At 45.6% G+C, this 26,545-nt stretch overlaps 1 protein-coding gene across 2 annotated transcripts in view; it reads left to right on the top strand.

Moving 5' to 3' along the window:
• RUFY4 (RUN and FYVE domain containing 4) overlaps positions 1-26,545 on the top strand; it is a 239,506-nt gene that overhangs the window by 125,490 nt on the left and 87,471 nt on the right. For both annotated transcript variants that reach the window (XM_069616819.1, XM_069616818.1), the window contains 3 exons: positions 3,467-3,592; positions 13,727-13,833; positions 16,809-16,952. In XM_069616819.1, coding sequence (XP_069472920.1) covers positions 3,467-3,592; positions 13,727-13,833; positions 16,809-16,952 — 377 coding nt within the window. The remainder of the gene's footprint in view (positions 1-3,466; positions 3,593-13,726; positions 13,834-16,808; positions 16,953-26,545) is intronic.

The raw sequence follows: 26,545 nt of genomic DNA on the forward strand, positions 1-26,545 counted from the left end.
TATAACTGATTCCAACTCGATGGCGATGTGGAGAGAGGTACTACAGAAAAAGGCTGCACCGCTTGCTACCCAAATGCGACTAGTATACTTGAAGTTCTGTAAATTCTCATTGCTGCCACTCATGGAATTTTATATTTTAAAAGTAGAGTCAGTTATTCTCTTTGCTCTGGACATGTGTCTCATAAATATAAGCACCTACCTTGATCAACTACAAGGACGTATGTGGAAGGGAGCTCTTCGATTAGCCAAAGCAACACCTAACAGTGTGTTAAGGCAGGAACTAGGTCTTTCATCACTATCTGCACGCCGTAACTGGCGCATGTTGGCCAACTTTGCCAGAATGTTATACCCACCCGCCAACTGCCTATATGAAGATTTGGGGCAACTGATGATTGCACCGGAACGATCGTCCCTGTCGACTTATCACACACAAATGACTCATTTATTGGATGAGATTGCACTTACACCAGCAGATCTGGAATTTAGGTCTAGCCTTGTCAAACATCGTATCATAGAAAATGATTGGTGCAAAACGATTTCTGCGATGGCAGATCTTAAGGGCTATAGGGAAGCAGCACGCTTTTGCTCCTCAAGACGGCCATACAAACCTTATCTAATCCAGTTTCCTTGCAATAAAATCAGGGAAGTTTATTTACGCTTTAAAATGAACCAATCCCTAACCCTAGAAAGAATTAGTGGTTGGAGTTACCACTGGAAAGCACAGATGGGACTGGGGTGTAGGTTTTGTAAAGATAGTGCATCGCAAGAAACTCTTAAACACCTAGTAATATTTTGCGCCCATTTTGAGTCGATGCGTGTATTAACAATTGCAAGTGATTGTGTGCTAACTGAGGCAACTAGGGAATGGATATGGTTAGCCTGTATGTGGGGGACTCGAACGAGCCTCATAATAGCGTTGTGCAGACTCTTACTCGTAATAAATAGCGAACTGGTGAGGATGTTCAATACAAAAACGGTGTAACAAACTTATTGTTGCTACTGAGACTGCAGTGATAAATCAGCTAACCAGATAAAGTATTTAGACTAGCTGTGAGAATTCTATAATACATTGTGTGTCAAATGAATTCTATTGACATATATGTCTCTCTACAAAATTGTCTCTCAGTTAACTCCAATATGGTGATGTATCTTCATTATGATTCTGAAGACACAAAATGAGGTACTGTTAGCAATGTATTTATGCAAGCCTGCTAGTCTTGTAAAGGGTAAAGAGGTCGATGGACTAAGATTTCATTAGAATGTACTAATAATTACATAGCATGAATTGCAAAATTTTATGTACATAAAACTGTTTTATTAGGAAAAGCAAAGGCTAGATATGAAATGAATAATGCAATTGAAATGAAATCTTGTAATAGATTGTATGTCAAAGTGTGTAACATAGAAATTATTTTTATTTAGAAGTTGTAAAAGTTTGTTGATCGAACTAATTAAACAACGGTTTGAAATAAAAAAAAAATGTACCAACTCAGTATCCTTGTAACTCATTCAAAACTAAGACCAGTGTCTGAGCTAGAATTGTTATATTTGTTGTCAATAAAATGCACATGTAAATATCCTGGGACAGGCCATTTCTACTAGCAATAGAAGGAAGCCTGAATGAGGCATGGTATAACATGCACAGGAAGTAGAAACACATCAGATGTACAGACTCGTGCCAGTGTTTCTATTTTTTTATTGACAGCTGGATACAGCTACATTTTATATTTATACTGAACAGACTTTTCTCTGAGCACAGATCCCAGATATCTCAGACAGATTAATTGAAAAATAGGAAGCTCTTATGATAAAGATTTTGTGGAGAGAAATACACTCCTTCAGGGCAAGAGGTCAAAGTCACCAAAAGTGGAGTCCATATCAAAAGCTTGCATTCACAAACCATCTGAAATTCAAATGACTTTTCGTCTGGGTGAATACAATTCCAGATCTTCTCTGATACTAATGTTGGTTCTTACTTGTCTAATGCCTACGCTGCCGTATCGTTTACCCTCTTCTCTAATTCCTAAAGTCTATCTTTTTCACCTTCTCAATCTTATTAACCTCTGTAATTCTTTTACGTAGTTCATCTTCCCCGTCTGTCTTCAAGCATACTTCTTTGCTTCCAATTCTAAAGAATATTGATTTGATTCTCCCTTACCTTCAAACTATTGGTCTATTTCACTTCTCCCTTTTCTCACTAAACTTTGTTGCGAGTTAGTCAGTACTCAAGTCTCTTCTCACTTAAATCATTTCTCTCTGCTGCCACTCTTTCAATATGTGGTCCATTCTTTCCATTCTACTGAAACAGCACTTCTCTTTATTTTTCTAATAAACTTTTCTCTGCCCGCTATTCTAAGCAATCTTCTCTTCCTGTTCTGCTAGCTCTACCAGAAGCTTTCGACACTGCTGAGCATTCTGTTCTACTCTGCGCCCTTTCCCATCTTGTGTTTGAAGTATCTGTTCTTGACTGGTTCCGTTCTTATCTTTCTGAACGTACCTACTCAGTTTCCTGGGCAAGTCAATCTCCCTCTGTACTTCCTCTTCAATATGGAATTTCACAAGGTTCAGTGATGTGCCTCCAACTTTTCACTCTGTACACCATTCCGCTTGCTTCCACTGTTGCATCATTTGGTCTTTCTCACCATTTCTGTGCAGAGGACTATAAAATATTTCTTTCCTTCACTTCCTTTATTGTAGTTAGACAGTCCATTCTTTCTGCTTGCTCACAATTCAGTCCTGGTTGTCTGGCAACTATTTGTATCTCTAACCCTCTAAAACGCAGGGGTCCCTTTTTCCTGCTATCCCTATTCTTTACCTCTTTCATCTATTGTCTTTCACCCATCATCCCTTTCTATATCTCTCTCTGATCGCAATGTTTGCATCATCTTTGATTCTATACTCTCCTGTTCCTCTCACATCTCCATGTTCACCTATTTAATATTCGGAATGCACATTCTTTTCTTTCCTTTCATGCTACTAAATTTCTTATTTCATCTCTCATTTTCGCTTAACTATTCTATTTCTCTACTCTTCTTCTTGGTCTTCATGGCTATCAGCTTACCACCCTTCATTTTATATATAATTACGTTTTTGTCTTCTCTTTCGTTTACCCCCTTTTGACTCTATTTTCCCAGCCTTGCATTGCTTTACAACATCCTAAGTATTGTTTTTAAATGTCTTTATGATCCCTCCTTCTCCTGCTTCATTAATGACTACCCACTCTCTTCGTTTTAAAAAACCCATCTTTGCTCTCCAATCTCTGGCTTCCTTTCCACTTTTTCATTCTCGTCTTAAAGACCACTTGGTATTCCATTGACAGATCCTGTAACTTGTTTATCACTTTTCTGTACTGTTTATATTTTTGCAAGTGCTATATGAATTTAATAAAATAGGAATAGAATTTGTGCCGTAACTCACACAATATATTTAATTGTCTTGCTTTTGTGATGTTTTTCCTCTCTTACAGCTTGACCAAAAGGAGAAGAAAAGCTTCTTTGGCACAAGGCGGGATTACTGGGACTTCTTCTGCTACCGTTTCAGCAACATCAAAGGAGGACATAAAGGCATTGACTTTGTTACCTCTGTGCCAGAGGTAAATATTTATTATTTCCCATCGTCATTTGTGTATTTTTGGGATCAGTTTCATTGCCTCTCTTATGGAGCTGGCCATGTTACATGTGTTTCCCGTTAAACATCTATTTGATTCCCATATTTTACTCACATTACATTTTTTTTAAATGTGTATTGTTTAAAGTGCGGTCCTAGCTCGAGAGCAGAGTGCGGGTAGCCAGCATTTGGGATGGCATCTTTTAACAGTAGCACAGTACTGTGTGGTCTTTGTCTTGGTATGTACGTTTATTGGAATTATTCGTTGGTCAGGTGTTGTTCAAAGAGCCATGTTTTGAGAAATTGGAGAATTGTAGGGGCATTCTGAGCCGACACCGGGATTGAGTTCCAGAAAGTGGGTGCATGACAAGAGACGGATTGTTTGTGGGTCCTCTCTTTGCGAACGAGTTGTGATTCAAGCCGGTTGGTCAGTTTGCTGTGTGAGGAGCACATGCCACCATATATGTGGAGCTTAGCCACCACGTACACTGGTGTACTACTCGTGACTGCTTTGTAGATGATACATGCAGTCCTGAACAGTATCCTGGCTTGGAGTGTAAGCCAATGTATTTCGCATAGGACAGGGGTATTCAGTCAAATTTCTGTGCTCCTGTAATAGGACGTGCTGCAGCGTGGTGCACTGCTTTTAGGCGAGCCAAGTGAGCAGCTGTGAGCCCTGTCAGGAGAGCATGTCCCCTATCGATGTGGAGCCCACTAGGGCCTGCACTATGGTCTGAAGTCCTGTGGCTGGATGAAGGGTTTGATTTTTCAAACGGTAGAGATTCTGAGCCAGGCTACTTGGGCCTTCTTGGCTATTTGTTTCTGGAAGGACAGATTGCTGTCAATGGTGAAGCCTAAGGATTTTGCTGAGCCTGAGTGTAGTGGATCAAATCTTCCTAGGCGCATATCATTGAGCCATTGGTGGACAAGTTGTTTTTTACTGGGCGGACTGATGAGGACGAATTGAGTCTTTGATGGGTTTAGATTGAGGTAGGCAGTCGGCATCCAGACTACAACCTTCTAAAGTTAGAAACAATTTTCAATAAATGTATGTAAGAAATTCTTAGATTTTTTAACGAAATGTGGTTTTACGTTAGAAAAGTGCATTCATATCTAGTGTGATAGGGTCAGGGGCTTCATCCTGTCAGGGGTAGCAGAGATCCCTCCTGACCTGCGGTAAGCATCAATCAGGGGGCATGCCAGAGTCAATCCTACCCCATTGGTGTGGTGAGGAAGTTGAGGGAGGGGCAGTCCCTGACCCTCTGATTGTGCCTTGTTTGCATCTGTTAGTATAACTCTCAATCACACAATACCTGGCAGCCTTTTTTCTTGCAAGAGTTTTCTTTTTCCATTTTCAAGACCTCAAGATCCAGAATCCATTACAGCGACAACCAAACAAAGCAAACAGATGGAGAAAAACACCAACCAAGAAGCTTCAGGTTCCAGATTACCAGCACAAACGGTACCATCCCCAAGTGGAGGAAAAGCAAGACTGGCAAAACCCAACCTGTGTGGACCGCTAAGACTGCATAAACACCTCCAAATGAAAAGTGGATGGGGCCTAAAGGGTTTTTAAAACTTTGTACCATGATATCCCAGTACCCTGGAAAAGCCTAGGACTAAATTGGCCCAAATGGTTAGATGAAACAGTAGAACTAATGGGAAAGGGCAGCAACCGGAGAAACAGGAGGTCAATTAATGATGTCATACTACGTGGCAAAATAAGAAAACCTACGTGAGATTGTGCTTGGTCTATGGGGAACATCTAGGTAGACTTTCTATGGGGGATAGGATTGTGATTGGATCTCTAAGGTCAGGTGGACAGCTATGCCCACCCCTAATGCAAGTCATCTTCACTGTCATGAAATACACAATGTTTCATTGGCCTTCAAACTATAGGGCTTTTTAATATGTAGCCCTCTACGATTGGTTGGCATGCTTGCACTCTTCTGGAATATTCCACTCGCTAGCAGCACGCAAGCTGTTACCCCAGGTGCTGGAGGGTTGGACTTGACCATGCCTCTCCACCCAATTAGCCCATCATCCATCATCACTCCTGCTGTCTGCCATTGCGAATTGTCTTTGAACTCAGCCGTGCAAAGTATCAGTGTGCCTGAGAATAGAAGGGAGTGCGTGCATGGCCCTACATTCAAGTCTCGGTGTAGCTTTCCCAAAGTCTATTTTCATCGTGACCATGTAACAGGACAACGTGTTGAGCTCTTTCTTTCTCTAAATTAAAATAACCTTGCACTTCTAGTGTTTTTCCATTACACATCAACAGGAGCTTGCCTCACTTCTCACGTTCATTGTATCTTCTCGAATAGATAACCAGTTTTTTGGCTGTCCCAACCCTTGACACAGGGCCAGACACCCTTTCTCGAATCTTCTCTCGTTGTCAGCTGTTTTCTTCTACTGCGCCACACTTTCAGCTCTTCTGTTCATGGGGTCCGAGTTTGCAGTGGAACGTCCAGATTCTATACATAGATATATAATGGCAGCACCGCCTGCAGTCTATTCACTTCGTATAGCCAGCCTCATGATTGCTTAGTCTACTTGTGTTTCAGCATCTGTACAATTATAAAACGGCTTGCATCTTCTTCAGTGCTCTCCGCACGTGCAATCTTCATTTCGCTCATGAAATGTTGCCCAATTCTTTACTTCGGCATCAGATTCTATAAGATCTATATACTCTCTTCATTGGCATCTCTTCTGGGTGTGCCATTTCTGCATCATGTGACGTTACCAGTCTTCTCTTTCATTCATCTTCACTCTTCTTCAGGAACCTCCTTTAAAAGACTGTCATTTCTCTGCCGGTACATTATGCAGGGTTTTCTCAATGGATACCTTATTTCGAGGATTCTTTGCGGTATTGGGACAATTATTGGCGTTGTGCATGTCGCAATTTCCAGTTTCCAACATATAGGCAAAATGGGGCCAGGACGAAAATGCGTTACACGAAGCAAAGAGAAAAAGGGAGTAATGGGAGGGGAAGGAAGCAGGCCCGTGGGGATCGCCTCAGAATGCTTTTCGAGCATTGTCAAAGTAATTAGAGGGAGATAACTGTGATATAAGCGCCATAATTATCTGGAGGATTATTAGAGGAATGTAAACTGAAGATAAAAATATATGGGAGGACATCTGTTGTGATCACATCTACTAAGCAGGGGGAAATGGGTCTTTGTGCCAGTGGCCTTGGCCAGTGGGCCCCAAAGAAACCTACTGGTGCAAAATGTGTAGCGGCCACGGCCAAAGGCCATTACTAGTGAGCATGAAAGAAACCTAGTGTCTTACAATGGTGGGCATGGCCAAAGGCTGTGATCACTGGCCAGGGCCAAAGACCCAAGGAAACCTCTAGGTGGAACCTGTACAGTGTCCACTGGCCATATGTGAAGGCCATGGCTAGTGGGCCCTAAAGAAACCTATTGGTGCAACATGTACAGGTGCCACGACCAAAGACCATGGACAAAGGCCAGGACTATTGGCCTTTGAATAAACTATGGTATAACAAAACACTTGAAATTCACTGAAACATCTTTAGTTAAGGGACTGCTAAGGTGATCATATTTAATGCAACAAAACCCTTGAAATTCAGCAGTTGTGGAAAGAGATGATCATCTTTTCTCAGGGTCTCCGCTGTTGCAAAGGCCATGAGCACATACATAACAGATGGGATTCACAATGACATACAAAATTAGAGGCTGGCAAGATAGCTCAGGGGGTTGAGCGCTTGCTGATGTGATGTGTGTGTGATCTGCAGGTCATGGGTTCAAATCCCAACAAGGCCAATTGCGCCTTTCTTCCTTCCGAGGTTGATAAATGAATAATAACTCAGCTGGGTGATATTGTATGTATTTGTGTTCCATGTAAAGCGCTATATAATCAAACAATCATGAGATCCTAGTGGTCATCAACAGGGGGATGCCAAGTTAAGATGATCACCACTTCCCACATCCACTGAATTTCAAGGGTTTTGTTGAGTTAAATCTGATCACTGTAACTGTCCCTTAAATAAAGTTTTTTCACGTACAAAAATCTAGGGCAGGATTGGAACTTTATCTGAATAAAGGTCTATGTGGCCAACATAGAGGCACCCTCCCACAATATTCGTTTCCACTGCCCAATGTTCACCTCTTTTCTCCTCAAAGCCTTAAGTGGCTCTCTCTATTTTAACCTATGGTCTAGCATTTTCTGTGTCCCTTTTCCCATGAAGTGAAACATTGCTCCCAATTAGGCTCTCTCTTCCCCACGTGTTTTATGACGGCTGCATACCTGAGCTCTTAATTCTCACACCAGCAAGAGGAGACAGGGGCCTAGGCTCATATCTGATCCCCATGCCCAGCCCCACCACCACCACACTTATGACAGGAGCCATCTGTACCATTCCACCTGCATTTTAGATTTAGCTTTTTCACTTCACTACAGCTCAATACTGGGGTGAGGCATTTTCTATTCACTGTCCTCATAAAATCTCTGTTAATTTTTAATGAGTGTATACAGTGCCTGGATATATGCGAAAGGCTGTATTGTGGAGATGGTCGGAGCCTCTACGCTGGCCCATAGAGACTTTCCTCCAGATAACATACAAATTCTGCCCTAGATTTTTGTATGTATGCATGGGTTTGGCATTGCACAGCTGTTTTATCCTATATATTTATATATTTATATTTTGAGAGAAGAAGACTAGAGGTTGGGAAGGAGTATAGATAAGAGGCGAACAAAGGAAACAATACAGAGGAACACGAGTATGCATAGGAGGGAGAGAGAGAGAGAGAGAGAGAGAGAGAGAGAGAGAGAAAGAGAGAGAGAGAGAGAATGAGAGAGAGTGTGAGAAGAATGGTACCTTTTTTAACATCATTTATCTTATCACTTTGTGGGGCACTAGGTGATTAGTGAATCCTTAAAATTTCCCGCAGGGAGTAAGGTAGATAAGGATGTGGCCTTCGGTCTCTCCAATACAGTAGGATAGTTTAGACTGTAGGGGTTACCAATCACTAGTTGTATTACACCATTGGAGAAAAGGATGACTGAGTCCACTGGAAGATGAGGGATGAAATAGGGACCTCTCTTAGTCAGATCACCCTGTAGTGTGATAAATGAGAAATAATAACCCTGGAAACGTTTCCCTCGGCTGTTATAATTATTCAAGCCATCTGTGGCAAAAGATATTTTATGTATTAGTATTATTGTGTGAAGGTCTAAATATTAAGTTGAATTGGATGAAGGGGGGTGCCAGGCCCCAGAAAGCCTTGTGGGTGATGCAGAGGGTTTTGAACTTGATCCTCGCAGCAACCGGGAGCCAGTGGAGAGATTATAGGGCTAGAGAGAGAGAGAGATGCAGTCCCTGGGCTTGATGCCAAGGATACGTCTTGCATTCCTATTCTGGATTAGTTTAAGGGGGCGAAGGGAGACGTTAGGTAGGTTGAGAAAGAGGCTGTTGCAGTAGTTCAGCCTGTAGAGGACCAGCGCTCTGGAGACATTGAGTTTCTAGGGGAAGAGGAGGAGTGGGAGATGAAAGTGAGCCTTCTTGGCAAGGTCTGTGATGTGATGCCTGAAACCAACTCGACCCTGTCAAGCAGCAAGAACTCCAACAGCACAAGCTACATTGTGGTTCTGTCCCCCTGGTCCTTCTCCGAAGGCCCCCTAGGGACATTTTATGACTGACTTCTCCCCTTGTGTTGAAACCAAGTATCCTTGAACTATTGCCCTGGTAACCTGTTTTCTTTACCGGACTGCCTTTTCTGCCATGCTCTTCCTGCTGAGCTCTTGTCTATTTAAGTTAAACCTGCCACTATTTGTCTTGTCCCTTTCTCTCTTGTCTGCTTGCGCCACTCCTTGTGTCCTTCCGTAATGTCTCTCCCCCCACCTTTCGCCTCAACCCCTCTTCCTCTCTCCTCTTTGCCCCACCAACGACATGGTGCTCTCTGTTTCTCCTATCTTTTCAGACTGCTTCTCTATCGACTTTCCTGCTCTCCTCTCTAAGTCTGGTAGGAAGAAGTTCAAAAAGGATATCCTGGTCTCTAACCCAGGCCTCCCTATCGCTGATACCTATACCAGTGTTTCCTCCAGACAGACCCTCGATCTTAACAAGCTGGTGAGCTAAAGAAGCTTCACTTGGCTCAATTCGCAATAGTGATGAGTTTGAAGTGGATACTCTTCCATTTATTGATGTTGCGCTGTGGCTTCCGCATGAGCCATAGTCCATGCGTACCGATCCGGGGTCTTATTGATATGCCCTGTCAGGGCGAAAGACACAGTGCATGAAATGAAATGTATAGGATTCCTGCAGGAACCCATTGAAATTGCCGACAATTACCACCATATACGACCCAAAGAAATTGAGCTACTCTCAGATGTTCTACTAATGGGAAAGTATTCACTACGGAAAAGTATCAATCTGCCCCTGTCCTGAAGACGGCCATTATCAACATCCCGACCAACGGCACCAGAGAGAGTCCCGTATGAGTCAAAAAGGCCGAAACATATGTCGACGTGTTAATAGGAACTTGTGTATTTGCTGATTCCTACCTCTCATATTGAATAAATTATAACAGGATAGCTGGCGTGTATTAAATAACCCGCAGCTACCCTATATTCATGCAAGTTATCTTAAACAGAGTGACTAACAAACTAAAAACACAATATTAGATCATTCACTCTGGTCAAAAACCTTTGAGGTACACATCAGAAGTTGGGAGACCACAATACATTTTTGACTCTTCCGTGTAAGCACATTTGCACACACTCACAGTAAGATATACTGTCCTTTCCCGTTACCTTTCATTATGGTCACTGACATTTTGAAAGGCCTGGCGAACTTTCACCAGTTAGATTGTAAGTGATTAGCACAGTTTGTTTTTACAATTTAGGTGTTGTTTTTATACTCATTTTTTGAATAATAAATTGAAAAGCGAAAAGTAACATACGTGTGTGAATAGGTGTGGTATGTGTAACCTGAAAATTATATGAGGCTACCTTGGACATAACCTTGTGCGACTCAGGGTCTTGAGGTAGGGGAAGGCGACCTATCACCCTTTGCTCTTCACGTATCAGTCTCCCATTGATAGTGCCGCCCCCCCGATAACAAAAAAACTGGGAGTACCCAATCTTATAACACTCGGTCCCACTGAGACATGGTACATGGCAAGCTCTGTCACAAGCTTTGACACTCTCCCTGACGGCTAAAATATCCTCTCTGCGCCCATATACACCGTTCCAGAGGGGGTGTAGCCTTGATCTTCCTGGAGTGGATTCCTGCCTCTGTCATTCCTATGCAGGCCTACTCTTCTTTCGAATGCCTACTCTGCAGGCTTTCTCTCTCCCCTGGCCACAGGTTCTATCTATCGTCCACCTAGCCATGTCATCTCCTTCTTCTCTGAGTGGGAGGACCTCTCCTCCTCCCTCCTGGCCTCAACGACTCAACTCCTCCTCCTTGGAAACTTCAACATCCAACTGGATACTTCATGTTCCTCCTTGGGACTCTTTTGCGACCTCTGCAACTCTCTCTCTCTTTCTATTCTCCTCTCTGGCCTGACTCACTTTGCAGGGCACACTCTGGATGTTCTGATCTCCTCAGACCTCACCATCTCTATCTCTCTCACCACTCCTTTCTCCTGGAGTGATAACTTTCTCCTTTCCTCCCATATTTCCCTCTCTAGCCCTTAGGCCAAGCCAACTCCAGCACTGCCACCTACCTTCTTGGTCATCTCACCCATGAAGTGTGTGTCAGTTGAGGCTTTCGCCTCCACTTTCTCTCCCCCTCCTCCAACCCTGGCTGACTCTCATCCTGACACAGCCCTTTCCATGCTCCACTCTTCTTTCTCTGATACTCTCAATGTTCTCGCCCCTGTCATGAGGATCCACTTGAAGCCCAAAGCCAAGTGCAACTCCTGGTACGATTCTGACCTTGTCACCCTTAAAAGCGAGTGCAGGGTGGCTGAGAGGAAATGGCTGGCATCCTGTGCATCCTTTGACAAACTGGCCTGCCGCCTGCTCCAAAGGCAAAACTGGCTCACTGTCTGCACTAAGAAGAGAGCCCACATCCAAGCCTGCATCTCTGCGGCATCTAACAACTCAGCCAAACCCTTTAAAATCTGCAAAGAGCTGGCCAATCCTGCTACAATCTACTTCTCCTGTCCCCTCCTAGGCCCTCTGAACTGCCCTGGCTTCTCATTTCATCTTTAAAACGCAGGACATCCTGTCCACCCTGTCGTCCTCACCTCCTCCTCCCTCTACTCACTCCTCTACTGCCGGCCGCTCTGTGGCCTCCTCTCCTCCTTCTTTCTCTTCCTTTCCTCTGTTCTCAAGTGATGAGGTTTCTAGACAAGTCTGATCTATAAAAGTCTCGTCAAAACAGGTTCTCACCTGTTCTTCCAAAACCATCAAGGAAAACATTGACATCTTCGCTCCTGCCCTGGCTGACTTCTGCAATCACTCCTTCACCACTGGAGCCTTCCCTTCCCCCTGAAGCACTCTCTTGTGCACCGTCTGCTCAAGAAACCCTCAGCCTCCCTTGGCCCTCTTCCTGCTCCCACCTGTGAGACTAAGAACCTCGGGGGTCATCTTTGACTCCCCATTCTTCATTTCCTCTTCTTCCCCCAGAAACTGACTCTCTCTAGAGCTCTGGTTCTCTCTAGGCTGGACTACTACAACAGCCTCTTTGTAAATCTGCCTGCTTCTACTCTCCACCCTCTGCAACTCATCCAGAATAGGACAGCGAGACTTGTCCATGGCCTCAAGCCCAGGGATCGTATATATCCAGCACAGAAATCTCTTCATTGGGTCCCAGTGGCTGCAAGGATTAAGTTCTAGACCCTCTGCATTGTCCACAGGGCCTTCTGTGGCCTGGGTCCTCAATACATCCAACTTTATCTTCGTAAATACCTTCCTACTCGAGTTCTTCGCTCTTCCACCTCCAACTCCCTCAAGGACAGAGGCTTCTCCAAGCAACGAGTTGGGGGTAGATCTCTTTCTTCGGCTGGGGCTTCCCTCTGGTACAGCATTCCTGCCTCTCTGAACCTTGAGGAGAACCATCTCTGGGTCCGGAAGCATCTCAAGACCTTCCTCTTTGCTTCTGCCTTCTCTCTTCCTCTCTCCTGCTGATTTCCTGTCCGATACTGCAATGTTCACATGGCTACCTTCCGATTCTGGGCCAGGGTCCCTGCCCACACAGTTGCACATCCGCACTGCCTCCTGGCAACCCTTGCACTTGGGTCTATATATGTAACCCTGCAGTCCCCCTACCTGCATTTATTGGACACCCACTGTTTGCACTTACCCTTGCACCTGCCACCTGCTAGAGGCACTTCTTGTTATTGTTTGATCCCATGTACAGCACTGCCCCCCTCCCCATCCCCTGGCACATTTTCTACTCTCCTCCCCCCTGCACTTGCGCGATCTCAATGTCTCTTGGCCTAGTAAAATCGTTGTCTCTGCCTTCACTCTGTTCCCTTTCCCTTCCATTGTCATGCCTTGAAACACTTGTGTATAGGGGCGTTATAAATGCCATATCATATCATATCATATCATATCATATTGTGATTATTTGCTATACTGACTACTCTCCATTCAGTATCCAGAGTGCATCTTTTTCCTTCTTTGAAACGGTCTGTCCTCTGCATTCCTTTGCACGGTGGGTTGTATTTCATAGTTTGCTAGAGCAGTCTATTGTGATAATAATAAAGTAGATTTGTTTTATTCAACCTTGACTGGACAGTCCTTTTTAACATTGGGTAATAATTGTATTTTTGCTGTGTTGCAAATAACCAATGATCCCCGACCTTTCGGAGCTAAGCCTGCCGTTCCGTCCACGTTACCAAAATTGGACAAGGAGGTTTATAATTTGCTTGTGTTTCCAATCGGTTCGGACCCCTTCTGGTGTGCTATTGGTGTGGGGTTGACGGGTGGTTTAGAAACAGATATTCATCACTGGACTACTGGTGGCCCAGAAGTTGATTCGTCACAGGCAACAAGGCAAAAACCTGTTTTCAGGCCAGTTTGGGATCACAGTGTATTCGTACCGTATGCTTTTCTGTGGCAGTGGGCTTTAAATTGAAGATGCACTGAGATGCATTTCCAGTAAACAAGGCACTAAAGCAGATGTGTTTTTCTTTTTACTCTGCAGCTCAAGACTTCCATTGGGAGAGGACGGTCTTTTATCCGCTACTGCCTGGCCCAGCAGCAGCTAGCAGAATCCCTTCAACTGGCCTTCATGGAACTTAGTATAACAAGGTGCTGCTATGACACCCCGCACTTGCTGTTTGCTACAATGACAGGTCTAAATAGTTACTCCTTAGAAATATACATTCATCTTAAAACAGTATGTGGGAGGTACATTGAACGGAATTGACACATATTTTTGGTTGTTAAATATGTATCCCTGCCCCACCCACCCTGCATTTTTCTGCACAGCACTTGTTATAATATTGTGCTTATCATTGCATCTAATCTGAAATCTTCAATAAAATGGCAATTTCATTATTAACAGCATTGGAATTTAAACCTGTTGGACCTATGCAAAAAGAATTCTCCCCAAAAAGAAATCACATTTTCTTTAGGATTGACACTTTATGCCCGTGTAAAGTATGGCAGATCTGCAGCACCGTCAAGTGTACATTGAACTTTCTCATTTGTTAATATACCTTTTGCTAGGTGTTCGTTTGTATTTTTAGGATTTGATGATCTACATAATTCTTGTGGTTTGTAAATGTGTTTTACTAGAGGAAGAAACTGCCAACACATCTGCACCAGATCTGTCATAACAACCGCACTTGTCAGACAATACAGTTACAAGGGGCACACAATGACACCTCATCCAACAATGCAGACCTCATCCAACAATGCACACCTCGTCCAACAATGCACACCTCATCCAACAATGCACACCTCGTCCAACAATGCACACCTCGTCCAACAATGCAGACCTCATCCAACAATGCAGACCTCATCCAACAATGCACACCTCGTCCAACAATACACACCTCGTCCAACAATGCAGACCTCGTCCAACAATGCAGACCTCGTCCAACAATGCACACCTCGTCCAACAATGCAGACCTCATCCAACAATGCACACCTCGTCCAACAATGCACACCTCGTGTCCAACAATGCAGACCTCATCCAACAATGCACACATCGTCCAACAATGCAGACCTCATCCAACAATGCACACCTCGTCCAACAATGCACACATCGTCCAACAATGCAGACCTCATCCAACAATGCACACCTCGTCCAACAATGCACACCTCGTGTCCAACAATGCAGACCTCATCCAACAATGCACACATCGTCCAACAATGCAGACCTCATCCAACAATGCACACCTCGTCCAACAATGCACACCTCGTGTCCAACAATGCAGACCTCATCCAACAATGCACACCTCGTCCAACAATGCACACCTCATCCAACAGTGCACACCTCGTCCAACAATGCACACCTCGTCCAACAATGCAGACCTCGTCCAACAATGCACACCTCGTCCAACAATGCACACCTCATCCAGTTCAAGAAATGCTTGCAAGAAAACTATGATGGTGGAACCTGCCAGGATATGCCTCTATACATGAATCTACAAAGATACAACATCTAAAAATCACAAAACAGAAACACCATTGGGTCACCGGCATAATGGGCACGCACATACTGCAGGATATGTGGGTGATGTTATTGAAAGGTTGCCTCTCACCTGCCACACACAGAAGAACATGGGGGCTCAATTACTTGAAAAGTCTCCATCTAATAACCAGGTGACTGATTATAGATATTGGATTCATAACACATAGGGCCTCATTAAATGTTTGCCGGTCTGGAATTAACGTGGCAGTAATTCCGTTTACCGGCATGTTTTCAGACCGGCAAACTACAAGTTTGCTGATGGGGTGTCTGAGTGACAGGCACCACATTGGCAAACAAATGCCATTATTACTGGCAATCCTCCCATGGAGTGGTATATACTCCATGGAATGGGGATTAACCTACTGTTGCCAGCACCTGTAATATATCAGTAATGGTGGAAGATCAGGTGCCAGTAACAGTATTTCTGTTTGCCGGTATCCCGGGCGGTAATACAGCTGGTATCCCAACAAACATATAATGAGCGAAATAATGTGCCAACTTAGAGCCCAGGACTATCAAGGCAGTTACATCCACAGCACCAGAAGACAACTTGCCAGTACCACTTCTCACCAACAGCAGTGAGGACTACTGTTCAGAAGCCCTTAATGGGAGAGTACAACAGGAGCTTTGGGGGTCCAAGCTACAATGGTTGACACCCATCATCAAGCGTGACGCAGACTAAGATCACAGTCTAAGATCACAGTGGACCATTCAAAGATGGGTAACATGTTTTCTACTTGCAACATTGTATGAAGGCCAGAAAGCCATTGTCAAGCGTGAGGCACCAAGATATAAGGACACTAGGAACAGATTGTATAGCTATCACACTGTATGCATGCCGGGACGCATAAGGAACTGTATTGAAATCACTGCACAGCCCTGCCACTGCATGAAGGCCGAAGAACACATACTTGCCTTTGACTTAATGCTTCAATGGAAAAGGTGGACCAAAGTGCATCCTTTACCTTCACTGGACATTGAAATCAGTCCAGATCATTGTATTGATGGGGCTGCCATGGAGATGCAGACAAACATTCTATTTAGAAAAACCGAATGATGGTTGCAGCAATTCAATTTCAGGCAGATATTTTAAAAGGTGTTGACTCAGCAGGAGGTAAATGTGAAACACCACCTCTGCTTTCAAATTGTGTCTTTTAAACTCTTCATTGCTATATATTTCTGAAATAACAATGTTTTCATACTTATTGAGTAACATTTGAAGTTTGTTTGTGCCTAATTTTGGTAGCATATCATCTGCATTTTTTAAAAATAAATATAGTGTGCCTTCTTGAAATGTAATCCACTGCCCTGCTAGAATTGTGAACTGGCTTCAGTGTGTTGCCGGATGTACACCTCTCCAGCTGAAGTGGCCTGTATTCAATGTGAACACTTGTTTAAACTGAAATGTTTCTGTTTATTGGTATGAGAGGGAAATGTCCACTGTGGAGATGTGTTATTACTCGATCACTCTGTGATCACAATCTATTGAGCGCTGTGGGACTTCTAAAGTCCAATAAAAGGTATCAAAACCTGGATTTTGTGTGGACCAAGTCAGAAAGACAACCTGTTTAATCTGTCCTTTCAGGGAGTGGTATTATGCGAGAAACCCTTTCCTAAACCAATCCTTCAGTTCCACCATCATTGCACATCTCTATGAGCTGGACAGCCACACCTTCAACCTGGCGCTGAGGAGAGCTGATCTCGATAAGGCCTGGCCGATGACACCTGGGTGAGTCATTTCAAATTATGCAGCACGTTTTTAAACTATTCTTGGAACCCAACAGAAATTGATTGGGAAAATAAATGTTGGTTCTACAAAGCCTTATTGATTATAAAGCATCTCTGCTAGGACACATTTTTTTAAGCAGATTCATGAATTACATGTGTTTTGGCAGCATTTATGAAATATATTTTTTTTACTTTCCAATGTTCGGTGAAAATATAGCTATGAAATAGTCTTTGTCCAGTTACAGGCTACAATAAAATGAAATACAGAAATTGCATATAGATATGGTTGTGATAAACATGCTAGGTGATTGATAGTAGCATCATTTTGAAGATAGACCTTAAGATATTAAATGGGGCCAGAGTTCTCAATTTCTGTAATAAATAATTATAAGCTCCTATCGCCTAAGTAATTAAATCTTAGAAGTCAATTAATAATTTGGGTACCTAGGCTATGGGATACTATTGAACAACTTATTTCAGCATTACCCATTAACTATCAGTTCTTATGACATCAATGGACATATCATCCCACATGCTGTTGATTCTAGAAGACATTAAGAACACTCAGATCCTTTAAGACATCAGATCATTTAAGACATCAGTGGATGTCATAATCTAATGAGCAGTTGGATCCTTTCAGAGACTAATATAGGCTTATAAACTGAGGGAGCGGTCATTATTGTGGGACAATGACTCACCACCGAGTTATGGCATAAGGCGAAGCTGACTGCCATACATTGTGGAAGGGTCATTATACAATCGCTAATGACCCCCTCCCGAGGTCTATAAGGTTATTAGCACATAATGATAGTAGTAATATATGTTTTGGTCATGAAATTAAAATGTAAGTTTAGTAATGAGAAAGTAAATCAACAAACTGAGTTAGTAAATTAAATGTGGTTTTATTTTTTTAGTATTTAAATAAAAAGCTGGTCTGTATATGCTAAGTCTTTCAATTGCAAACTTGGTTAAACAAGAGTGGGTTTAACATGAGCATGCATTAGGGGTCATGTAAAAGTAAATAGTTTCTCTATAAGAAAGTGATAGCATGTTTTAGCTTTCTCATTAGTTTGCTAAATATGATGTTGCAGTGAAAAAAAGGTTCTCTTGGAGAGGAAGTGACTTGTTGAAAGAAATCTTTTCTGCTTTGTTGTTTCGCTGTCTCCTTTTGAAGTCAGAATGTTTAGAATGCAGTCAATAACAATAGTAATTGACCGCTCTCAGAACCTCCTGATTGGCTGAGAGGAAGTCACTAACGATTTCCATGTGCTAATAGATTTGATCTCACCCCACCCCGGTGTAGTCAGATGTTTTAAGACATCAGTGGATGTTATTATCTTGTGACCAGTCGCATCCTTTTGGACATCAATATATATCATTCCTTGAGCAGTGCAATCCTTCATGAAATGAGTTGATGTAATTTTCCCATGTGCAGTCTGATTCTTTCAGACATCTATATATATATAATTTGGTGAGCAGTCAGACCCTCTAAGACATCAGTGTTCCCTTTGAGACTTTAAAGTATTCTAATATCCCATGAGCAATCGGATATCCTGTACGACAGCAGACAACGATATGACTCAAGCTATCATATGTCAACACTGTTAAAAAGATCCATTCTTGATATTAGTCCTAATACTTTGATAACCTGATAAAGAAAATGCACTCTCTGGAACCACTCTGGAGCTCCTTGGGTGATGATCACTATGGCTGAAATTCCCTTTGCTCAAATAATCTCTTTGAAACACCCGCCATTTTGTAGAGATGTGCGCCCCAATCCTTCCTATTTTTCACAACTGCACTTATTGTTACCTTGCCATATTATACCTTCCTGTAGGACTATTTGTACAACTCCTTTAACACATAGTTAAATATCTACTAAGCAGGGCTTGCTTCTTTGTTTGTAAGAACATGACCCACGACTTCCCAGCCTGCTGTTTGTTACTATGTAAGTGTTTTGATCAAAGCATATGTCTCCCTAATATGTACAAGCACAAAGTGCAAAGAATTACATTTTAAGCAATCCTTCTATAGCACAGAACCTCCATAGACGCTTCTACTTTAAAGCTCACTGGTAAACGAGTTTAGTAATCTCACTAGAACATGTGAATTTAGGCCCGAGAGTGCCTCTGCAACCTACTGCAGAGTTTGGATTCCACCATTGGAGAAGGATGGATCCCACCATTGGAGAAGGGAAGGTACTGCAGCTGATGACCTTGATTAACTGGAATGCTATCGTCCCAGATTTGAGAGAAACTGTGTTCTACAAACCTCAAGGATCTGTACCTGCACCCACCTCACCCACGTATGCAAATCCAAACTATGCAAAACTAAACAAAAGCATGAATAAAACAAACACAAAAGCAATGTCAGTCAAACCACTAGTTAATTACTGCAATCCACAATGGTTCAATAACAACATCTCCCTAGGCTAAATAACCACTTCTCATAGACTTTGGCGGTCATTACGAGTAATATGGTCTGGAAAAAATGCTGGTAAAATGGCTGGTACTACTAGCTCTGCCATTTTTTCTGGAGCGGATTACTCTGAGTCTGCCGCTAGGGGCAGTGAACTACCGGCTGGCCCGACCTGCTGGGACGCCATGGAATGGGAACTTACTGCCTTTACCAGCGCCCTTAATATCGCAGTAATACTGGGTTATCGGGAGGGCGCTAGAGAGCCGACCAAGATGGCCGCTTCTTGAACGGGCTCCGTAGGGCTCTAATGAATCCTGTGACATCGATGCTCCTGTGGTGGTTGACTCGACCCATTCTACGGCCACGCACCTTCGCGAAGCTCCACTGACCATTTCAAGATAAATCCTGACCCGGACACTCACCCACAGCCCGAGATATTCGCTTGCAAATCTGAGGCCGGCGGCCTGGCGAGTTGAGCGGTGCGGCCCCTACGCCTGGGCGGAGCGGCGAGGCGGGCGCCTGGCGGAGGTCGCGGCGGCGGAACCAGGAGAAGCGCCGCGCGGGCCGGGCGGACGTGTGCGTGCTGGTGCTCGCCGGACGAGGAGGTCTCCGTCCCGCGCGGCGACCCATCGAGCGAACCGCGGAGGGAGTGCCTGGACCCGTGACGGCCCAGGTGGGGACAGACGGCCTGCTCCGCCGCCAGACGCGGCCCAACCTGTGCGGCCCCCGCCGAGGGCCGGCCGAGCTGTGGAGCAGCCCTGGTGTATGAGACGGGGGTACCGCCCACGCGCGGACCGAGGACCGGGGGCGCGGTGCCAGTCCCGGCAGAACCTCCTACGGCACCCACCCGCTCGGGGGCGGAGACCCGGACATCTGAAAACGAGCAGACCCCGGCGGCACAGCCCCTGAATATAAACCGTAATCCAGGATGGCTGGACCGGACACCCTGTTATAGGCCGCGGATTGCGCTCTGGGCCCCCGCCCCGCGCCCTGCGCCACGGCGCACATAGAAGACCTGTGGCAAACTCCGACGGCGGAGACTCCCCGCACCGGGCTCCAAAAGACACTGTGCAATCATCCGGACAGCCTTAATTCGCTGCGGGCACTCTCCCTGAATCATCATGGGGAAGGTGGATCGGAACCAGAAGAAGCTGACCTTCGAGGCCAGCTCACAGGCCAAGCCCACGACCAGCAGCAGGCCCAATTCCCCGCTACCCGACATGATGCTAACCGAGGGCCAAGGCCCACACTTTGATATAAGGGAAATTCTGATGGACCTAAAAGCCGGCATCAGCGGCCTGGGAGGCAAGTTGGATACTCTGTCATCGAAGGTCGACCAGCTTCAGCACAGGCTGGATAAACAAGCCGATCGACTCGACAGCGTCGAACAACGTGTGTCCGACCTAGACGATGGATCAGTGGCGCTAACGTCTCGTGTCTCGGTGCTCGAAACCCAAATGAAGGTGATATGCGCCAAGAATGAAGATTTGGAGGGTCGCTCCCGCCGGAACAACATCAGAATCATAGGGGTAAGGGAGCGACAAATCCCAGGCAAAATGGAAGATTTTGTGGAACAGATGTGCATAGCTCTCTTCGGCAGAGATTTATTGTCTCAACTCTTCGTGGTAGAAAGAGCACACAGAATCCCGAACACTAGGCCCGTGCCCGGTGCACACCCCAGACCAATCATCGCAAGGCTTCTAAATTACAAAGACCGCGACGCCATACTCAGAGCAGCCAGAGATAAGGGGGACCTGCAACACGACGGCGATTCCATTCAAATCTTCCCAGACTTCTCACAGGCGGTGCAAACACAGAGAAGATCTTACATGGCAGTCAAGCGTCGCCTACAAGCCAATCAGATCCCGTATTCTATGCTATACCCAGCGAAACTGCGGATCCAACATGAAGGGAAGGCACAATTCTTTAACTCCCCCGATGAAGCCAACGACTACCTAGATCGAAACGGCTGCAGACATGGCGGGAACAATCCGAGACCCCGTCGCGAGGAGCGAGCGAGGGGAGACCCTCCGTAGTCCACAATCGCAGCAACCAGTGGTCGAGGCCCGCACACTCTCAGTTTCCTCGATCACTTTACACCACAGGAACGAAATTCCGTAGGAAGCCCGGTACCCTCTTGGTGGGCTACCAGTGCCCCTAGCGCGGCTACGCTTGTAACTTTGTTCTCTATGGGGGGATTATTGTGGGCCAGTTGGGGGTTGCCCACACTTGGGAGGGTCTCAGGCCAGACGCGGCCGCTTCGCTCACCCCGCTCTCACCTCATATCGTTGCTGTTACACAACTCGGATAGCCTGGAAACCAACACTCAGCTACTCCACTACCTCAAGGCACCACTCTCACTTGCACATCCTGACAGGCGTGATTTTGCCCGGCTTTCGGAATGCCAGCCTTAACTTTTAAAGTCGCAACCTGGAACATTCGCGGCGGCAATCAGCCGGCAAAGAACAGGAAAATCCTTCAATGTCTCCGTAGACACAAGGTTAACATCGCCATTCTTCAAGAGACCCATCTCCTGCCGACATCGGAATCGCATTGGGCCAAGTCTTGGGGCTGCCACAGGTACTTTTCATCGTACTCATCCTTTGCCAGGGGAGTCGCAATCCTGATTGATAGGAGAACTAACTTTAGTTTCATAGAATCGGTGAAGGACACTGAAGGCAGGAGCCTACTGGTGAGGGGAATAATTGCGGGAAAAGAAATGGTGATCGTAAACTCCTATGCTCCCAACACCGATGGACCCGATAACTTCAACTGGGTGATGACCCAACTGGGGAAATTCAACGCAGGAACTATCATATGGGGTGGAGACCTCAACACACCGATGAACCCCAGCCTAGACCGATCGCATAACACCACTGGACATCGTTCCAAAGCTAGCGGGCAGATTCGAGAGATATGTCAGACGTTCGGCCTACTCGATACATGGAGACATCACAATCGAGACGCGAGGGACTTTACATTCCACTCTCCTGTTCACAACACCAGCTCCAGGATAGACTACATCATGGCCTCAGCCCACTGCCCGTTTGCCTGGGGACCCAGCCAAATTCTAGCACGCACACTATCCGACCACTCAATGGTTACACTTGACGTCTCCATGGTGGGCACATCGGTTCCTGGATTACATTGGAGATTCAAGCCAGGTGCGCTTTCAGACAAAGTCTTTGCTGATGAATTGCGTGAGGAAATAACGTCCTTCATTGAGAGGAATCAAGGTTCAGTCAGGGCGAGTGGCGTCGTTTGGGAGACGCTGAAATGCTTTGTGCGTGGTATTTGTCTGGGTAAGGAAAATGGTGTGCTGAAACAGATCCGTAGGGAACTCTCAGACAGCGAATCCCGCCTGAAAGACCTCGAGAGGAAGGCCATTTCAAATCCAAACCCACAAATCCAAGCAGAACTGAAAGAAGAGCTTCAGAAGTTCAGAGAAACAGCGGACAGAGAGCTCAAATTCCTGGGACGGAGTCGCCAGATTCGGCACTATGGAGAGGGTCAGAAGCCGGGAGCCCTGCTTGCCCGATTACTGTCAGTGGACAAAACTCCGACCCGGGTGGAATGTGTGAAAGATGCGCTGGGACAGAGTGTCTACTCAGAGGTCGACATCGTCAAGACATTTCGAGACTTTTATCAGGACCTGTACAGCTCTAGACCCAACTCGGACTCTGAGGCTCTGCAAGCGTATCTGGACGATACCGAACTGTACTGGGTGGAGGCAGATCTCCGAGAACCCCTCAATGCCCCAATAACAACGGAGGAAATACTGGAAGCAATAAAATCTCTCCCGAACTCCAAGGCACCTGGTCCGGACGGTCTAACCGGTGAGTTCTACAAGGCCTACGCATCCTCTCTCGCCCCTCTCCTGTTATGTGTGTATGAAGAATCCATCGAAAGCGGATGTCTTCCCCCGACATCACGCGAAGCCAATATTATTCTGCTACACAAAACCGGCAAACCCGCCGACGAATGTGCATCTTACAGGCCAATCTCCCTGATCAACCTAGACAACAAAATCCTGGCCAAAATCCTTGCCTCCAGACTCCTCCCCCTGATGCCGGCTCTGGTGATTGGGGATCAAGCTGGATTCATCCCAGGGCGCAGCACCACCTATGGTATCAGGCGTCTGTTTGGCGTCATGGAGGCCTTGGACCCATCACACCAGGCAGTGGCGGTGCTACTCGACGCCGAGAAGGCGTTTGACTCTGTAGAATGGCCATTCATGTTAAGAACGCTTAGACAAATGGGTTTTGGCAATTTCTTCATCAAACTGGTGTCATTATTGTACAATAGCCCCAAATCCTTTATCACCCTAGGGAACACCAGATCCACACACATCTCACTTGAACGCGGAACGAGACAGGGATGCCCGCTCTCGGCTCTGATCTTTGCCCTTATCATGGAGCCCCTGGCCTCCAGGCTGCGCGAATTCCATATAGACAGAGGCCTCCAATTAGGACCACACAAATTGATTGTCTCTCTTTACGCTGACGATGTTATACTATTTGTCGGCAATCCCCAGGAGAATCTGAACCCAGTTATGCGGGAAGTATTAAGATTTGGGCAAATGTCGGGATTAAAAATCAATTACTCTAAATCTGTGATATTCCCTCTGACCCCCCATACGGTACATTTCACTGACGATTATGGCTTTAAATGGGAGACCTCTGGGGTACGATACCTGGGTATACTCATGTCCCGTAACCACCACGAGATCTATAAAGATAACTATGTATCCACACTCACCTCCATTCGGGAACGAGTGCATAGATGGAAAATGCTTCCACTGACACTGTGGGGCAGAGCCTCCCTCACAAAGATGGTTATTCTCCCCAAACTTCTATATCTGTTTACCAATATCCCGCTACTCCTCCCCAAATCCTTTCTCTTAAAAATCAAGTCCACAGTGCTAGAACTGTTATGGGCCGGCAAACCAGCGCGCGTGGCATACGACACCTTAGTCCTGCCGACGTCAAAAGGAGGCCTTGCGCTTCCGGACATCGAGAAGTACTATTGGGCATCCCAGGCACAGTTTCTGAGCCACTGGTACACAATCCACTTTGTGCGCCCCCACGTGCAGGTGGAGCGCGCACTGGCCTCTCCCAACCTGCTCAGTGCCGTTATCATCAGTCAAATTCCAGTTCCATACAACACCTTAAATACTGTCCTTTCTACGTACGCGATCTGGAAGAAAATGGCCACCAAATACGGGGTGACCGTACGATACTCCCCTCTTCTACCGATCAGGTTCATCCCCGGTATCCCCCTCACCAACGAGAAGGTATTTCTAATATGGGCTGACAAACTTAACGTCCACTCCCTCGGGGATCTCTTCCCAGACGGCACATTCCTGACGCCTCAGATGGCCAAGGATAGGGGCGGTACTACCTCTTTGGATGTCTTCCTTTATTTCAGATTGCGATATACCCTGCAAAAAATAATGCCGTCCTTTCCTATACAACCCCCCACGTGGGAGTTACTGCACAACACCATCCAGGCCCGGGGAGAGGGGAGGTTGGTCTCGACACTTTATCGATCCCTGATAGCAGACACCGGATCACCCAATGCTAGAAGTAAACAAAGGTGGGAGTCAGACCTCCAGATGACGATAGAGCCTGGGGATTGGTCCTACATTCTACGTCAAACCCAGAAAGTCGCGGTGAACACACGATACAAATTGATACACTTTAACTATGTGCACCAGACATACTACACCCCTGCCAGGAAGCACCGTCATCACCCTGAGGTGTCGGCTCAATGTGACCGTTGTATGGCGGCAAATGCCGACTTCTTCCACTTGGCATGGGACTGCCCCGGAATCCAGCGGTTCTGGATCTCAGCCCTACAGTTTGTCACTGATGTTATCGGGGAACAAGTTGCCCCGTTACCGCTGGCGGCCCTCCTTGGCCTAACGAAATACCTACGTCCTGCATCCCGCAGATTGGCAGCACTCCTCCTGGTGCTGGCTCGTAGGCGGATAGCCATGGCTTGGAGCCGGGGCCCTCTACCCAAAATCGAAGATTGGAAAAAAGATATTACCTACTGCCAGGATGTAGAGAGTGAATTCATAAAGACCCTGCCACTGCATGCACGACCCCCTGACATCTGGGGGCCATATATTACATATCTGCTAAACAGTGCAGCTCCCTCTACTTCCGAGAGCTCCTGAGGCTGAAACAGAACCGTAGGGTCTAGATACACTACAGAGGAGTGCCTTAACGATGATTAACAATTAACCAGGAAAGTCCTGATACCAGTTATTGTAGTTGTGAGCGGGGTGGGGGGGGGGTGACTGCGCGGTCGTGTTCGGGAGAGGGAAATGTTGTATGAGTTTGTTGCTTTGCTCCACCCCCTTCTACTCCCTGTCCCCCCCTCCCCACTTCTTCCCCCCCTTTTTTTCGTTTCTCTCCCACTGCTGTACTTTGCTATGTTAGTGCACCCTGATGGTGCACATGTGTTTTTACTGTTTTGAAAAATTTCAAAAATAAAGTTTTAAAAAAAAAAAAATACTGGGTTATCGGGCGCCGTTAACGGTAAGAGATGTTTTCCAGTGAGGCATCAGTAGAACCGGCGGGATACCGGCAAACTCCTAATGAGGGCCTATAACTTGAACAACTACTATTCATATGAAGATGAAAAGAAGTATGCTTCTGTTATTCACAATGCTGCACATTATCAATATTGTGGTCATGTGGTGAAGTGACCTCCAGGAGACAAATGAATATATTGATTGACACATCATTTCCTCCATTTCTGTTGAGAGCTGGCAGTCCACAGGACCACTAAACAGAAAAGGGACTAAGAAGACTGAGAGATGTGAAGCAGCTGCAGTGCAGAGAAATCATGGAGAGTCTAAGATGGTAGATTGTGAACGGGAGAAGACCCTGATGCCAGGCATGGTACCAGGGAGTAGCAGCAAGGATGAGACAAGTGAGAAAATCAGAAGAGAGATGGTGGTGAAATACCAAAAACTGGGAACGCAGGCAGCCACAGGAGTGTTCACTGAAGCAGGAGTGTGTTTGAGTAACAATGAGAAGGAGAGGAGGCAGTGAACAGACTAAAGTGGATACTTGTTTGAGGACACTAGATGTTGCAGAGCAGGTGAACTGACGAGAATTGCCCAGGATGAAGAAAAGACATTTTGGTGAGAGAAAATGGGGAGAA

This window comes from Ambystoma mexicanum, chromosome 9 (assembly GCF_040938575.1).
Source record: "Ambystoma mexicanum isolate Mex_15411 chromosome 9, UKY_AmexF1_1, whole genome shotgun sequence".
Lineage (NCBI taxonomy): Eukaryota > Metazoa > Chordata > Amphibia > Caudata > Ambystomatidae > Ambystoma > Ambystoma mexicanum.